Source organism: Sinocyclocheilus rhinocerous, unplaced genomic scaffold, assembly GCF_001515625.1.
Source record: "Sinocyclocheilus rhinocerous isolate Xijiao unplaced genomic scaffold, SAMN03320098_v1.1 scaffold451, whole genome shotgun sequence".
NCBI classification, from domain to species: Eukaryota; Metazoa; Chordata; class Actinopteri; order Cypriniformes; family Cyprinidae; genus Sinocyclocheilus; species Sinocyclocheilus rhinocerous.
Window position 1 is genome coordinate 172654 of NW_015657491.1, and position 17683 is coordinate 190336.

The 17683-nt window shown below is 37.6% G+C and overlaps 1 protein-coding gene across 1 annotated transcript in view; it reads right to left on the reverse strand.

Annotated features, from left to right (window-relative positions):
• LOC107721081 (adhesion G-protein coupled receptor D2-like) overlaps positions 1 to 17188 on the reverse strand; it is an 18874-nt gene extending 1686 nt beyond the window's left edge. Inside the window, exons 1-24 of the mRNA XM_016528942.1 lie at positions 17116 to 17188; positions 15189 to 15238; positions 15026 to 15086; positions 14271 to 14516; positions 13543 to 14190; positions 12426 to 12554; positions 12222 to 12307; positions 11752 to 12030; positions 11028 to 11139; positions 10816 to 10941; positions 10604 to 10712; positions 10048 to 10153; positions 7847 to 7899; positions 7614 to 7737; positions 6908 to 7008; positions 6724 to 6826; positions 5954 to 6107; positions 5722 to 5855; positions 3458 to 3573; positions 2921 to 3041; positions 1212 to 1253; positions 1012 to 1065; positions 768 to 918; positions 584 to 642 (exon numbers count right to left, since the gene is read on the reverse strand). Of these exons, the coding sequence (XP_016384428.1) occupies positions 584 to 642; positions 768 to 918; positions 1012 to 1065; positions 1212 to 1253; positions 2921 to 3041; positions 3458 to 3573; positions 5722 to 5855; positions 5954 to 6107; positions 6724 to 6826; positions 6908 to 7008; positions 7614 to 7737; positions 7847 to 7899; positions 10048 to 10153; positions 10604 to 10712; positions 10816 to 10941; positions 11028 to 11139; positions 11752 to 12030; positions 12222 to 12307; positions 12426 to 12554; positions 13543 to 14190; positions 14271 to 14516; positions 15026 to 15086; positions 15189 to 15238; positions 17116 to 17188 (3237 nt within the window). The remainder of the gene's footprint in view (positions 1 to 583; positions 643 to 767; positions 919 to 1011; positions 1066 to 1211; positions 1254 to 2920; positions 3042 to 3457; positions 3574 to 5721; positions 5856 to 5953; positions 6108 to 6723; positions 6827 to 6907; positions 7009 to 7613; positions 7738 to 7846; positions 7900 to 10047; positions 10154 to 10603; positions 10713 to 10815; positions 10942 to 11027; positions 11140 to 11751; positions 12031 to 12221; positions 12308 to 12425; positions 12555 to 13542; positions 14191 to 14270; positions 14517 to 15025; positions 15087 to 15188; positions 15239 to 17115) is intronic.
• Between the last annotated feature and the right edge of the window lie 495 nt (positions 17189 to 17683).

The window sequence follows — 17683 nt, forward strand, 5'->3', positions numbered from 1 at the left end:
GTTCTCTCCTGTATCGGTAGCCAATGAGCTCGCTGCTCAACATTCAAATATACGACAAGTGCTTGCCGTAGCAGTGCAGCTTGCTTCAGAAACCCTTCACCTTCCCCAGCTCCACCTGTATACATCTGCAACGAGGTGATTCATGTACGCTATATGCCGGTTTTTTCATGTATGTTATATTTGCAGCAGCAATATTTCTTACATTGTGAGTATACAATATGTAGGATGTACTATATATATATATGCAACTTTTAATATATCACTGGACGATAATATAGTTTACATTTTTATTGATATAACAATAAAGCTTTTGAAATTTGCTATATAATACATTGCTTAACATGTGTGTACTGTATGTGTCCAGGTAATGTTTGATATACTTAGTAGTTGTATAATTCATTAATAATTAGTCATTTGTTAATTTATTCGAGTTAATAATTTGTAATTTGGTGGTATTGAGAATTATGAAATATAAATGAACAGGTTTTGTTCAATTTATAACAATTGGTTGTAGTGACAAGCCTAATTACTATCTGATGATGTGTAAAATATCAGTGAAAAATATGTGTGGTTTGCAGCTTACCTGACTTATGTTAGCTGGTTTTAATGGTAAACTCACAATATGGTCCTCTTTAAACCGTTCTAACATATAAAGAGGAAAGGACAGAGATGTTACATGCAAGCAAATCTGCTTTTTTAAGTTTCATGTTGACTAAAAGTAACACCAATTTAGCTGCAGATGGTCGATACGGATGAGTTTCACGCACCGTTCTTAAAGACGAGCGAGTTGGCTGTGGAAGTGGTGATGGGAGTCGAGCTCTTGCTGCTCTCTGGGCTGGAATGAGTCGGCAGGCTGTGTACCCATGAAGCACTGGGAGATTTTTGGGAGGGCAAGAAGCTGATAGGCTGTGAGCAGTTCTGCAAGAGGAAATGACATCAAAAGTGAGTACAATAACAGAGAAACAGATTTAAACTGTTCAACTATTTAAATGAACAAAAATAAGGTCTTACTGTAAATGACAAAGCTTTTCTCTTGTCCTGGATTCTTCTTATAGCGTTTCGCACCTACATTACATGCATAAAACATCCAGAAACTGTATTATGTTGCAATTTAGAAAGGAAATCACACAACTTCTTCGTACTACTGAAATACAAGATAAGAAATATAAGAAAAATATAAACTGATAGCTGATGTTATCAGTGAGTCATACCTCACTGTTGTAAACCGCATACACCAGAAAAATATACAGGCCCTAGAATGAGAGGAGATGTTTAATGAAATAACATGGACGCTCACTCATGCTAGTGATTAGAATGTTAACAACACTGAGCAAAGTAACTTCTAAACTTTATAGTCACTAAAAGATGTTTATATGATCATTTATAATGGTGTATATGGGTCATTCTACTGTTCGTTTTGCAACCATGTCAAAGCAATAATACATGAATAAAAATAAAATGCTAAATATTGTGTCAATCTCAGGAGTCATATTTCATCTCCAAATATAATTCTTTAAAATAAAAATGATATTCTTCATAAAGAAAATGAAGCCTATATTTGGGCCATAAATCATCTTCCGGGCACTTGGGATTTAATTAAAACAACATTTAAAAAAAAAAAATTATTTATTACATTTTTTGCATTACAGTAACAAGAATTTGGGGAAGTGGAAATATGTTGCATTGTAATGAAAATAATGTCACAATGCAATTTTTTATGCAAAATATAATGAAAATTCACAGTGCTATATGGAAAATAATTTCTCATTTTCTTTTCGATTTTGTTTTATAATATATGGGTTTGTTTCAATCAATTATTGTGTTTAAAGATTAAGCAACAGAAAATAAACAGTTTGAAATAATTTCAATAAAAATAATAATATAATAAACATTAAATGAATTTTTGTTTTCTGGGCCAAAATATATTTTTTAAAAAATGCTTAAAATATAGTTTACTCAGACGTCTGAAGATTCAGTGCCTGGGGGTGTAATAAACAGTATCATTAAAACAGTAAAAAATAACAAATCTTTAAAAAATACCCAGGAGAAACCTTGTTTTTGGAGGTTTAGCTCAAATCATAAAAGGTTTATTCTTAGATCTTGTTAGCACAGAATCAGCCATATATTACAGCTAACAGGAATGTTCCATATACTTCCTGCATCTTTACGCTTGCTGCTCTCCCAGACCTCTACTATAAAACATTCAAGATAGATCTGCACTGAAGAGTTTCCTTGCAGTGATGGACTCTGCTCATGTGTCTCCTCCTCTCTATGTGTCTCCCTCATTTTCTCTATCTGTCTTCTGCTTCTTTTATCTTTTTCCCAGATGCACACAGTAAATCTACATTAACAAGCTCTGGGAGGGAATTCAGTTCTCATTCATTATAGACATGGGAGGAAGAAAGAGACAGTAAAAGAGAGCTACATGAAGCTGAAAACCGAGAGAGGAAGTTCATTTCAACCGTGTTGATAGACTGGAGTCGGATTAAGAGGAAGGCAAAACATGCATGGTTGAGTAAGAGCTGGCCGATTTTGACAAAAACGATAAACATAATTATTTTTGTCAATACTTTGTCAATAGACTTTGGAAACATCATGCATTTATTGAACTGTAACCTTATTTTTAACAGTGTATTTCCTTGAGCTTTAAACATTATTCAACTGAAAAAAAAAAAAATGCAAATTTAACAAGAAATTATAATTAATATTTATATTATCGCAAGTAACGAAAATATTTACAACACTGCAGTGTTTGCAGAGTTTGTAATACAAGACAAAACAACAGCATTGAGAAACTGAATGCGGCAGAATAATCAATTCATCTTAATTATTTTCTTTTCATAACCACTGGAAGCCAAAATCGTAACTGAAAATAAAATGTGAATAATCGCCCAGCCATAGTAGAAGTGCTGTGTGTTACCTGAAAAGCATTGAGTGTGATGAACACATAGGCCACTACGACAGACAAGTGTACCAGCACTCCACACAGCCAGGTCAGACCTAAAACTGGTAACAAGATCAATACTGGCCGCGTCGCTGCCCTGCATGTGCACACAAACACAGTATTAAACCTTCATATTACTGCACTGGCGAGGCTGCTCAGTTTTACATCAGTATGACTGAAACTCTGCTTCAAGGACACTCCAGTTCTCTGCTAATTATACAGACACTTCTGATTCATTTCTGCTCTTTCTTTATATGAAATATCCATATAACAGGACAAACAGAGGAGTCTCTGTGGCTATTTGTATCATATCTTCTCAAGTCCAGGTGGCTGATAGGAACAAATGAGTTACTGGCGGACAGGTGCTTTCTCGCTGCTTCCTCTGTTCAACAAGATAAGAGAAAAACTAGAACTGTCTACAATAACGAGTAATGACTGGCTGATACTGCTTTCTATCTCTTAACTCTGGCCTGTATTTATTTCAAAGGCAGTTGAGTAGTGAAAAAAACTCACCAGGTAAGATCTAGCGTGTGAAGTTTCGAATCAGAACTAGGTGTCAGCATTTTGGCTCTGCGACGTGCACTGGCCACTGTAACCATAACAACCCGAAAAAGCACCACACCGTTGACCTAAGAACAGAGAACCATATCTCCCATCAGACACTGCTACAAGGAAGACCATATTTCAACTTTTAAAGGGTCTTATAATACATTTTTAGTATTTTTCAGTAGGTAAACTTATAATATTAGTGGAGTTCTGTCAGGACCACTATCGTCAAAGATGATTGACAATTAGCATACAGTTTGGATTGGCGGTATGGTTCTGTTCTGGGCAAGAACTCCCTGCGCATCCATGCAGCCTAGCATGGATGAGAGCAGGGAGAGCAGCAATAACCCCCCAGGGTAAACAGAACAGAACCAACATAAATGTATTGCAGATATCGTTAAAGTTCAATAATGTTATGTACACATTTTAGAATTAGTCTGATTCAAAGGAGAATCGGAAAGCTGAATCCCAGCTGACAGAGGAGGAGTTGGGGATGGAGAAGGGTAATTAGCTATTGAGCAATGCGAAAACTGCTGATAATACTGAGGGACCTTATATATGAATGCTTAGATAGGTGTCGTATTCCCATAGGTTGATGGGGATCAGCTGAGAGTCAGCTGATGCGAGCTTGACTAACGTGACCTGCCAGAACTAACGCTACGCTAGATTTTTGTGCCTTTGAGAAACACCCCTCTTCACGTTCACAGCAGGGGTGACATATTTTTGTAGGCCAAAACCTGGAAATGAGTTTCATGTTATCATTTCCAGTTCCATCGCCTCAAATTCATTTGGTTTTTTGTTTAAATGCCTGAAATATTGTCTGTGGTGAACACAGGCTCAAGATAATTTCACGTTTTATTCTATGACATAAAATGCATCAGTAATGCCTCGCTTTGTGATTTTTTTAAAGCTTTTATTTGTCTTGGAAAAAGGCGGTTGCCAACAAATGGCTAAATGGGACTACAGATGTTGTCGGGACATTACAAATCATGTAAAACAGGTAAACTCATTTACTCACTGGTTGCTTTTACAGCCTCATTGTGTGTATAACCGCAGGCTTGCAAACTATTATAACTCAAACTTTTAGGGAAAACGTTTTTTTTAAATAAAAACTGAGTTGTCAGAAACGTAATGGTGGTAATGTTGAAGTCATGTGACCATTTATAGCATATGTTTAGCTTTTTACTCCTGCTATTTGTATTTAGGCTTCAAAATTCATTAATGTTGTGTTCATTTAAGATTAACATGATGTACAGGTTATTTTCTGCAAAAATCCAAAAGCCAGTGGAAAAATCCTACTGGGCTTTTGTCAGGGGAAGCAGGGTGGTGCAAACTTCTGGGTTTGGCCTACAAAAATACATGGCCTACAATACTACAGCACTATATTGCACGGGACAGTATCACATATCACTATAGGATCACTAGATAGTCCAGAATGAGATGCTACTGCAACAAAGTTTCAATAAATCATCTTTTTGGGCTCAAGAAAATCTGGAGTTTACAGAAGTGTACATGTTTAAAAGTAAATAGATCAAGTTCAAGAAATAGAATATGGAAAATATGCTTCATGATTATATGATCCCTTAAATTTGTTTAATGTGCAAACAACCTTTAATTTAAATTTACATTAAATTTTTACAAATGCGATCTTTGGCATTTAATGCACACATTGCATTCGTACATTATGCATTTAGCTGACGTTTTTGCATAAAGTGTCCTTTGCAGTCCAGACTGATTTAAAGGGGTCATATGATGCGATTTAAATTTTTCCTTTCTCTTTGGAGTGTTACAAGCTCTTGGTGCATAAAGAAGATCTGTAAAGTTGCAAAGACTAAAGTCTCAAATCCAAAGAGATATTCTTTATATAAGTTAAGAGTCAACCACACCTAAGCTTACAGTTAATTGTAAGAAACAGATGGGTTTAAATGAACTAAATGATTGGAGAAGTCCAGCATGTCACCAGAAAAAAGACTGTTGTTTCATGGGAAGATCCAGTTATGACATTTTGATTAAACATTATAAGGTTAAAACTATTTTTTAAAAAGCAAACATATGCACAGATGAATTGTTTAGAAAAGGATCTATAAAATACATTTAGGAAATAGATTTCATGCTGACTTTAAAACCATCGGAACTGTACTGCATATACACTCAAAAGCAAATAAGAGCTCCATTGTGACAATTATTCTGGCACACTTACTCAAGGAACTGCACACTTGTGATATACTTACAGCCAAAACAAAGAGCACAGGCCCTGCAAAAGCCCAAATAACATGCGACTGAAGGTTCAGCCAGCAGTGCTGCGGTGCTTTATACCGATCAAAAGTGGCTGCCAAGGTTACAGCGACTATAACAACCGGCAGCCCTAAGAAAGACAAAGCAAATACAGACACAATGCATGAGAGGAAGGTTAATCAAACAGAACATGAATCATAATGATTTACACATACAGACGGTTCTCACCCCAGCCCAGCACATAGTACAGCTTCATTCTCCTCTCCTCGCTGATGTTAACAGAGACCACTTTACTCCAGAGCATCAAGCCCTCCACCAGCATCCAGCAGAAAGATGACAGGAAAAACAGATGCAGGAGCACCGTCACCAACCAACAGGCTTCCTGCTCCACAACAACATCACATACTTTATTCAAATTCTGACAAAAAACATGTCCATATCTGCTATCACTACATCTACATCAGAAATGTTTACTTGAATGCAAAAATAGCATTTAAATTGGTTTTCTCTTTTTATTAATCAAAATATATTATTAGACTGTTACATAGAAATATAAATAGGAACAAGTTTGGGGTCGGTAGGATTATTATTATTTATTTTTTTTAACGAAAAAAGTAGTTTATATAGTAGTAATAATGTGAAATATTATTACAAATAAAAATACAATTTTTTTTGTTTTAATATATTTTAAAATGTAATTTATTTCTGTGATGAAAAGCTGAATTTTCATCATCATTACTCCAGTCAGTGTCACATGATCCTTCAGAAATCATTCTAATATGCTGATTTGCTGCTCAAGAAACATTTACGATTATTACCAATGTTGAGAACAGCTGTGCTGCTTAATATTTATTTGTGGAAAACATGAAACAAATTTTGTAACACTTTTACATGTTACTCTTTATACAGTCACTTTTGTGGTACTATGTGGTAATTTCACAGCTGTTTCCCTACTTTTTATCAACACATATATAATTTGACAGATATAGAAGTCACACCTGGTTTCCCGAAGCCCAGTCGCTGAAAATAAGAAGTAACTGAGCTACAACCAGCGCCACTATCAGGTTTTTGTGAACTGTAGTCCGATCTGACTTTGGAACGCTAGAGGGAGACAGAGAGCAACACATAATGCAATGCCAGGTAAGACTGTTGTATGGTTATTAGAAACACCGGAAAACTCACCCAACAGCCACAAAGAGAATAAATGTGAAGATGAGACCACACAGAGACACACCAGAGCCAATCAAACTGAAGATCTGCAGGCCTGTCTCATCTTCATTTCTCTAAAACACACACAAAGAAAATTCTAACCGGATTTGAATTTTGATGTACTACTGATTTACAAAAAAGTATAGTGCCGTAAGTGTTTTTTATTTTATTTAATTTATTTTTAATATGGATTACCCACAAAATATTACACACTCATTAAATATGACATAAATATGCCTTCTGTATAATTTTTTATTAGGCCTAAATGTATATTGGTTCAATTATATTTAACTATATATTCAAACGACATACACACTTTTCTGGCTCTTTTAATGTAACTCTTTCTTTTCTGTAGTGGTCAGACTCTGCTTCTTTATGTTTATCTGCAACCAGGGTCGCTATATTTTAACAAAAAATAATTTTCGGCAATTCGGCAAATGTCAACTGAAACTGAAATAAAAAAATAATAAGCTAATTCAAAAATATAAAAATAAAAGGTAATCCAAAATATTAACAAATACTATACTACTAAATACATATAATACTAAAATAACTTTCTGCAACTACACAAGCCTGTTTTTCATAAGCAAATAATTATTGGTCAAATTCATGTACAGTATCCATCCAGTCTTTATACCATGATTTTTTCATCTATTACAGGTACTGCTTAATACCTTACCTGAACTTCGGAGATCTGTAACAGCAAGGCAAAGTTGGTAGTGTGGTTACAGGAACAGGAAGTTGAGTTATTCAGAGAGGAAATAAAGGTACAACCCTTTGTTGACCACCCTCCCCGATCTGGCCTGAGGTGTCAAGACAAAAGAACAAGATTTCATCAGTTATACAAAACATAAATGAGAACATTTGAGAATTTACAAATACAATAAATGTAAGTACATGAAAATTACTTACATTAGGTCAAAATCCCAAAAAGAACAGATAGGTGTCAAATTCTGTGAACTGTTCTAAAGAGTGAAAAAAAAAGAAGCATTGTAGCTGAAGTCAGGCATGACTATCCAACAACACACTAGATTCAATCCTCATTTTAAACAGTTCTCCTAAAATGACAAATCCTATTGAAATCCTCACAAATACTACTGTTCAGAAGTTTTTACATTTTCTTCAGCAAGGATACATTAAATTGATCAAAAGTGACAGCAAAAACATTTATGATGTTACAAAAGATTACAAAAGATTTCTAAAAAAAAAAATTAATTAAGCAGCAAAAACAGTTTTCAAAATTGATAATTAGAAAATTTTTCTTGAGCAGCATATTAGCATATTTGAATGATTTCTGAAGGATCATGTGACTGTCACGCCCATGGTCAGCTCTGTGTTCCTGTCTTGTGTTTTTCTCATGTGCTCTCCATGACCTAGTTTTCCCTTGTGTGTTTCATGCCTTTATGTGGTTCTTCCTGTTCCTGTTCCTATTGAGTTCCATTTGTTTCAGCTGTGTCTTGTTAATTCCCTCGTTCAGTTCCGTTTACTTAAGCCCAGTGTTTCCTGTGTCTAGCGTCCTTTGTTAAACGTCATTCCTGGTGCTACGTGTGTGTTCCTTGTGGTTTCGATAAATAAAGACTGTATTTATGGTGATTCTCCTACGTGCTCCTCGTTCCAACACAGTAGCAGTTGTGACAGAACAAAGGACCAAAACAAACAATAAGCGGCACCCCTTCTCCCCGTTTTTGTTTCCGTTTCTGAAAGTTTTCTTTTTCCCTTTTCCCTGTGGTAATGGAGATCACCGCGAGATTATCTGCCCTAGCCCGCAGGGATCTCCCGTTTGTGGAATTCGCCCGGGAATTCTGCGAGCTCGCCATCTTGACGGCGTTGGATGACGCCACACTAAATTCTTTGTTCTGGATCGGGGCCAATTACTATCGCCCCGTGGACCTCTCAGACACCACTGGACTGAGCTGGAGGGAAGGGATCCTCCGGTGTTTGGAGAGTGTCCGGCCCCGATCCAGAACCGCTCCTGTCTCAAGCCTGCTGGCCGCTCCGCAGTCAAGCCCGCTGGCCGCTCCAGTGTCGGCTCCAGCCCCTGAGTCTGCTCCAGTGTCGGCTCCAGCCCCTGAGTCCGCTCCAGTGTCGGCTTCAGCCCCTGAGTCCGCTCCAGTGTCGGCCTAAGCCCCTGAGTCTGCTCCAGTGTCGGCTCCACCCCCTGACCAGAGCCCCGAGAGGGGTCCTGTTCCCACGTCCAGCCCCGAGAGGGCTCCAGTTCCAAAGTTAAGCCCAGAGAGGGCTCCTGTTCCCAAGTTAAGCCCAGAGAGGGCTCCTGTTCCCAAGTTAAGCCCAGAGAGGGCTTCTGTTCCCAAGTTAAGCCCAGGGAGGGCTCCCGTTCCCACGTCCAGCTCAGAGAGGGCTCCAGTTCCCACGTCCAGCCCAGAGAAAGACTCTTTTCCCAAGTCCAGTCCAGAGAGGGCCACAGTTCCCGAGTCAAGCCCAGGGAGGGCCTCTGCTCCTATGTCAGGCTCACGGAGGGCCTCAGGACCCGAAATTTCCCCCAAGGAATTTTTTTGGGGGGGCTATAGGGCTCCGGCCGTAGAGGCCGGGCCGAGTGTCAAGGCCAAGGCCACGGAGGCCGCTCCGCCATGACCCCCTGAACTGTCTGCTCCGCCATGGCCTTCTGAACTGTCTGCTCCGCCATGGCCCCCTGAACTGTCTGCTCCGCCACGGCTCCCTAGTCTGCCTGCTCCGCCATGGGTCCCAGATCCGGTACCGCCCTGGAGGCCGTCTGTCTCACGTAAACCTGTCCGTAGAGGCCTCCAGAGCGCCCACTCCTCCTCCCCGTTGGATGTTACAAGGCGCACCTTCCGGGAGGGGGAGGTAATGTCACACCCATGGTCAGCTCTGTGTTCCTGTCTTGTGTTTTTCTCCTCATGTGCTCTCCATGACCTAGTTTTCCCTTGTGTGTTTCATGCCCTTATGTGGTTCTTCCTGTTCCTGTTCCTATTGAGTTCCTGTATGCAAAAGAGCACCTTTGACATTCAGCAAAATCACCTGTTCCATGGAAAAAGGGAAGTCATATAGGTTTGTAATGAAACTTAAATGTGGTTAAATGATTCCTATACTGATTCCTTGATCACAATAAAAACGATACATGTTATTTCTTGTACCTGAATCCTGTGCTGGAGTCTGAAGTTCATGGCCATGCTGATCGGCTGTCCATCTGCCAGCACTGTACTAGAGATGACCGATGAGCCCAAGACTGTTCGCAGATGCCTGATTTATACAATCACACACTCCCATCAGCAATATGACAAAACATTCATGTTGTAATTACAATGAAATATGAAATAACAAGCAATTCTCTGTGTATTTATGTCTAACCCATATGCAAATTCTGTAATAAGGGATTATCCTGCAATTGAAGCAATTTAAGTTTGAAGTACCACACACTCTTAAAAATAGAGTTCGTTATTGGCATCTATGGTTCCATGAAGAACCTTTAACATCAATGGAATCTTTCCATTCCGCAAAATAAAACAATGGTTCTTTTAGGAACTGTTCACTGAAAGGTTCGTTTGGGAAAACAAAAAATGGTTGCTCTATGGCATGGCTGTGAAAACCCACTATGGAACCTATATTTTTAAGACTGTGTTCATGTAACGCATACACAGCTGATCTGATGAATAAATTAAATGAATCTGCATTCTGTGTATCATGGCTTACCTATGAGATCCATCACTGACTATAGGAGAAAGAGTAATGTTTTCCTCTCTCTCTGAGAGACAATTCACAGAGCTGTACCATGTATTCAGTAAAGTCACCTCATTGAAGCCTAAACAAGCACATAAAAATTAAGGGAAGAAAAAAAAACACCCAGGTTTCACAATGACAACTGAAAAATTATACACTGTGAAACTTCATCTCCTGGTCCCTACCATTGTTCTGTAGTTCCTTCATGTTTTCGGCGGGGACAGAGATGCAGTCACGATTTCCCGCATCCAGTCCACAAAACGCAGAAACGTGAGAACTTTCAGACAGCAGCTTCTGTTGGACTTGCAGCTCTGCAACACAGAACCACAGTTTTTTGACTTTGGTTCAAATTTCAGTGCATGTCTGTCTTGTTCCTCTGTATGTCTGTGTAACTTACTGATATTGTTGCTGTGTATCTGCACACTGTCTGTGTCGTCCATCAGCAGAGACTTAAGGTTACTCACCATGCGGTCTACAGTCTGTATGACTGCCATTGGGCCCTTCACTACCTACAAAGCAGAGATTTGTAAAGAAATTAAAGGTTTCTTTTGAAACTATTTCTGATGGCAACCCAAAAATAAATAAATTAATTAATTAATAAACCCAGAAATAACCAATCACATTGTATGTAAAATGCAAGATAATATTAACTTCTTTACTGAACTTATTCAGCGGTTGTATAAAAACAATATCACACACCAATTGTGCTGTAGTGATGATATTCACTGGAACGGCTCTTGTGATATTGCTTTTTTATAAAACTCATTTTTGAATGTGCATTAATTACTGAATTATCAAGTGTCATATAATGACTTACACTATCATTTAAAGGTTTGTGGTCAATGTTTTTTTTAAAAAGAAGTATCTTATGCTCACCAAAGGCTGCATTTATTTGATCATACAGTAAGAACATTAAATCTGTGAAATATTATTACAATTTAAAAGAACTGTTTAACATTTTAAAATGTATTTAATTTATGATTATTATTATTTTAGAAGTAATATTAGAAAAACGTTGTCACTTTAAGAAGTGTGCCAGTCCATGAGATCATCAAAAATCACTTTTAATGATTAGTAATTAATCAACACAAAACGGTTAAGGAATAGATCACTTCAGTCACCTCTTTGATGCTGTTCCATTTACTGGCATTGTCTTGGCTGATGAGTGAATCTGCAATGGTGATGAAGCTCTGGCTGAGGCTCTCCGCATCACGCCGGCTATGGTTGTCGGTGCTGGGCAGGTGAGCGGCCCGAGAGAGAACATGCATGAGAGAGAGCATGTCCCTGTCCTCCAGCTGCTTCTGCTCCTTTAAAACAACCTGCTCAGACACGTTCAACAGACGGGACACTGAGGCCCAACTCTGCCCATCTACAGTATCAGAGAGCACATCGTCTGCAGTCTGAGAGAAACGGGAAAAAATACATGTTAGATGGTAACAAAAATCAATATTTAATATACTTATTTTACTTTTATTGCTGGTATTCTTTACAGTCACTGTTTTTGGTTGTTTGGTTGTTTGTAATGATAGCATGAATATTATGCACACAGTTTTACCAAACTAAGAAAGCACTTTTTAGAAATTGGCTGTACCACGCCATAGTGCATGAGACTTTGCATGAAGGAGCTTGGGTTGAACGCCAGAGATTCTCTCAGGTCCTTCATCTTCAGATAGTGTTCTGTGGATCAGAGAGCTGCACTGTCACTCTGTACACACTCACAGCTCTCATTCTTCAATACATTCACACTTTATTGAGCTACAGTAACTCCCACATACATGCTCTCTCTCACACAAACCTTTGCTCATTCTGCAGATGAAGGGGAGCGTGTGTGTGCAGGGGGCAGTGCTGTACTGAGGCTGACCGTCAGACCAGCCATTAAAAACTTCACATTCCTTTTCTTGTGTCTTTGTTGTCTTCAGGGACCCTGCAAAAACAGGCATTTTCACCACAAGTTAACAGAAACTTTGATGGAAGTAAAAATGAATTCATTTTCACATTTCAGCTGAAACAACAACAAAAAATTACAATGATAATAAATATATAATAAATGTAATTAAACGTAGACATTGTAAAACTGCATTGACACCTAAGAACAATTAGAAATGTATTAAATAGAAAATATGATTAATTTTTATTTTTAGGCAAAATATTTAACAAAAAGTTTGTTTTAAATATTGAAGTAAATACTGAAGTAATTATATCAGAAGATCCAAACAAATATCTGTAAACAAATAATAATAATAACAAATAATAATAATAATAATTATTATTATTTTATTATTAACATATACTTTTTAAATATTACATATATATTAAAATAGTACATATTGAAAAACTAAAGAATATGTTATAATAATAATAATACAATTATTATTATTATTATTATTATTAACATATACTTACATATATAACGAAAATAGTAAATATTGAAAATATGTTATAATGACAATAATAATAATAATACAATTATTGTTATTATTATTAGCTTACAAATCGGATCTACTCGGATATTCTAATATTTAACAAAATTATAATCCTATTCAATATATAATGAATGTAGTAATTCAATCTATCTGTCTATTAAAATATTATTTTAAAAACTGTGTTATAACCATTTATTATTATTTGTTTACAGATCCTACTCGAATCCTCTGATGTTTAACAAAAAGAAGCATATGTTTTAAATATTAAAGTAAAATATTAAACATAAAAACTATAAATATTATAAAAATATAAAATATTTAAAAAGTATATGCTAAAATGTTTTAGTATTTTTTAAAGTATATTTTATAATAATAACAATAATAATAATAATAATAATAATAAAAATAATTGTTGTTGCTATTATTTATTTACAGATTCTACTAGGATCTTCTGATATTTTGACAGATGGATGGGTAAATGACGCTAACCTGGACAGTTAAGTGTTGCAGACACATTCTGGACAGACTGATGGACAGCGAGGTTCCAGTCCTGCCATCTGAATAAGGCTCTGTGATTGGTCAGCTGCGAGCAGGTGTTCAGTTCCTTCACATTCTGGAACTCCAGAGCTTCAGCCCAAACATTCAGATCAGTCAAGTTTCCAAAAAACGGCTCCGTGAGAGTCCCACCGAAACTATCCTGGTCTTGCCCCAATATAAATATCCCGTCTCCGTGGATATCCTTTGCATCTCCCCGAGCTTTCCCTTTCCCAGAATCTCCCTTTTTTCCGTCCACATAAATTGCCCAAAATCCATCGCTCGAGCGCCACGTGACGCAGACATGGTGCCAGTCTTCATCAACGGGCAGCTCGGCTTTGTAGGGATGATGCTGTTCTTGAATAAGAAGCGCTAGGCGGACCTTTCTGTCATGATTTCGCTTGGGCTTGTCAATCTGTCCGCGGAGCTGGAATTCGTTGAGGAAAACCGGCGCTGCGTACGAGAACACCGTGGACACGTTCTCGTGCCGCGGGTCCCACTGCAAGCGCACGCAAACGCTCACCGCGGACAGTGGCGGGAAAGACGCGTTCACACGGGCATAGCCGTCCTTAGACGTGAAAGACAATCCTCTGAGGATCGTTTCTGTGAAGTTACAGAGATATTGACTTACTTTCTTGAGATATTGACTTACAACATCATACCAGCATCATAACTAAACTTACTTTGTTTAGGAAGGGGCAGATGAGGTGTCGGGCTCTGTTTTTTGTTGGTTTCAAACCAAACTGGGCCCTTCAGGTTGGATGTAGAGAGTAACTGTCGGGCTCCCTCCTCGTCCTCTTTGACCCCTGAGGTCGTGAGGGCGCTGGACTGACCACGGCAGTAACGCTGAGCTTGTTCAAAACTGAACGATGTGTTCACAAGATGATACACTGCATCGTTCTGGATCAGAAGGTTAGAGTCTGGCACATCTGCAACAGGTTGAGATAGTGTGAACGGTACACTCTTTAAGAAACCTCGCTTAGTTTTATGATCAAAGCTCTGTAGTTTTAATTGTGGGGACAAAACAATATAACGCAATGCAATACAGTGATGATTGTGAGATACACAAATAAACGTTCCCCAAAAGCCTGCATGATTTTTCTAAAAAAAAAAAAAAAAAAAAGATGTATCAATAATCAAGTAAACCTAAGTTGCTCCAGTAAATGTTCATCTTGAAATATTTCTAACAATGTAAAAGTCATTACGTTTACATTATAAAAACCAGTGAAGATTTCACAACAAAAAGACACATGAACCACAACCAGAAGGTGGATGTTTTTACAAAAAGGCTAAACAGTATAACAGGTACAGCAGGTTTTTCACCAACATTTTGATTGTTGATCGCTTAGAGGCTTTAGAAATTTATGTATCAAATATAATACAGTAGTCTTATAGGGTTCATTATTGTCTGAGAGGCATAAACTGAACATTTACTCACCCAAAAGTCCTCTTTCTGCCCTGCCTGACCATGATTGAGTTGGCTCACACATACCTTTAATCTTCATTCGTTAAACACATAAAGAAGAAAGGCACCAAAATATGATCATACTTGAAGAATTTAAAATTGAGATATAGAGAAACAAATCTGATTTCAACATTACCATTGCATTAGCCAAAATCACTCCAAAGAGCACTGGAGACATCTTCTCATCTGGACAAATAAATAAATAAATGCTTTAAATAATAACACGAAGAATGCAAACCAAAGGAGGATGAGTCTCTTAACAATCAGTAAAACAGGCATTTACTAAGTCACGCTCATTTGTGTTCCTCAAATTGAAGTTCCTTATTCTTTTGTACAAACATATATGTAATTGTCAAAGCCTGAAAAAACAGCAGTATGAAACACAAAACCCGATATAACTGAGGCACATAGGGTCCAAAAGTATGAGACCACAATTAAAGGTCCCATATTGTCAAAACTGAAATTTCCTGGCTTTTTTCGCGATAACTGAGGTCTAGGGGCTATGTAACTACTATATAAGTTTAAAAACTGTCAGTCCACAATAAAATTGTGAATTAAAATAAAACCGACAACATCGCGTCCATGCCATTGCTGAGCAACGACAACACGGAAACATGTCGAAAAGGTTAACTTTAACCACGAAACCAGATCGGCCAACCTGTAACTTTACTCTCACTCAAAGGATGGACGATCTGACAGGATTGTTAGTATGAGGTGATCACATCTAACCTGTATAGTAAAGACAAACTCACCGTGTCTATCTAGTCATGATGAAGATGTATATACATTTCAATTTCAGCAGGCAACTATTTTTACAGCTACATTATTGTTCCAGCCACAATTAATCACAACAATGTATATACAATTACAAATGATTATATATAAATTGTCAGTTTGTTGTTTTATACACATGCACACAGACATTATTTCATACACGACATAGTCGTGAGATGCAAGAAACAGACATATGGCAAGAAATCTGTAGTAATTATATGCCCATAACAACAAAATACAGTACTTTATTGAACCTTTTCTGATAAGAAGTGTGTGCTGCAAACGCGAGCATTTTTGACGATTGTTTCTGTCCAGTCTGCTCGTTTTATCGCGTTTAACCACAGCTGTCGTTGGTTTGTTGTCTGGCAAGGGCAGCAGATATGCGATCAAATTTCTAATTTGAGGCTGTATTACGTCGATTCTGGCACCCAACATCACAACAAGATGATATTTTAAGCTCCTTATGTAGCCGAACCTGCGCTAGTTTGAATGGGCCGCCTCCAGTTTCCCCTTTGTTTTGCTGCTTCCAGCTAGCGCTATGACGTCGGCTGACCCTAGTTACCTGTGGTTGGCCTGGCTGTGCGTCACTCAGAAAACAACAGGCCAATCAGAAGAGAGGCTCATGAATATTAATTAGACAGGCCAACCATATATTGAGATGGTTTTTGGTACTTATACCGCATATATATATTCTTAAGGACATCAAGACTTAAAATAAAACTCCAGAAAGGTGTAAAATATGTGACTTTTAAATGATGGATTTAAAAAAATTATTATTTCAAATTAGAAATAAACAAAATAAACAGCATTTTAAGCTAAAAAAGTTACCTTCATATTAAAATTGCTGTAAAAATGCCACTATAATGACTTGTTCCTTGTTTAATGGTTACTGTATGCAGTGAAATGTACAGTTAAATAAACAGTTTGTGGAAGTGAATTGCCTGTGTGATGCTTCACATTTAATGGCATTTAGTTCAATTGTGTTTTTTAACAGTGTTGTTATCAGATATGTATATTAAGGTTTTATGTTACATCTTGTGTTGTTTAATTTATGTTTATTGCATTATTTTAGTGCCATGTGTGTTTTCCATGATGGTGTTTTGTGTTTGTGTGAATGACCTTCTAGAAATTACCGTTTATCTCAGTTTGTGGAAAGGCTACTTCTAGTGAACTTTGATTCATCAAATTAGAAAAGAAAACACATATTATCAAAAAATGCAAAAAAAAAAAAAAAGACTTCAGTAGTGATATCAGATTTTTGTATTGAATATATAAGAGATTTGACTTACAGGTGTATTCGTAGCGCTGCCTTCTGCTGCTTGCCATGTGGTGATCTACAGCAGTTCGAGTCCTAGCATCCATACATCTGTTTGGACTGTGCTGTGGAATTGCATCTGTACATGTATTTCATCTTCTCTATATGCACTTACATTGTCTTCATCCTTCAGCTTGCAAGTGTAACATCCATACCAATACCCATCTCACCCAGACCGTCCTCCTCCTTGATCCCAGTGTGTGTGTCTCTGGCTCTGGGAAGGAGGTGAGCGCTGCAGACCCCCTCGTAGATGTCCAGCCCACCAGCTCAGCCGTCATTTTAGCACTGCGCTTTGTAATGCTAATGGATGTCATTTATTAAAGTAGACTTCTTGTGCAAGCAGTGTGAAAGTTGGCACACAGAGTTCATCAAGAGCTGCGGCACACCAATGCAGAATGCCATTTATTTATGTCCATTATGGGCAAACTTCAGATACACACTGTAAAGTATTACAAGTTACAACTCTTGTTCAAACAGTGAAATGATCACGCTGTAAGCTCACTCTCAACAAAATGAATTTGTCGGCATGCATAAACTGGCAC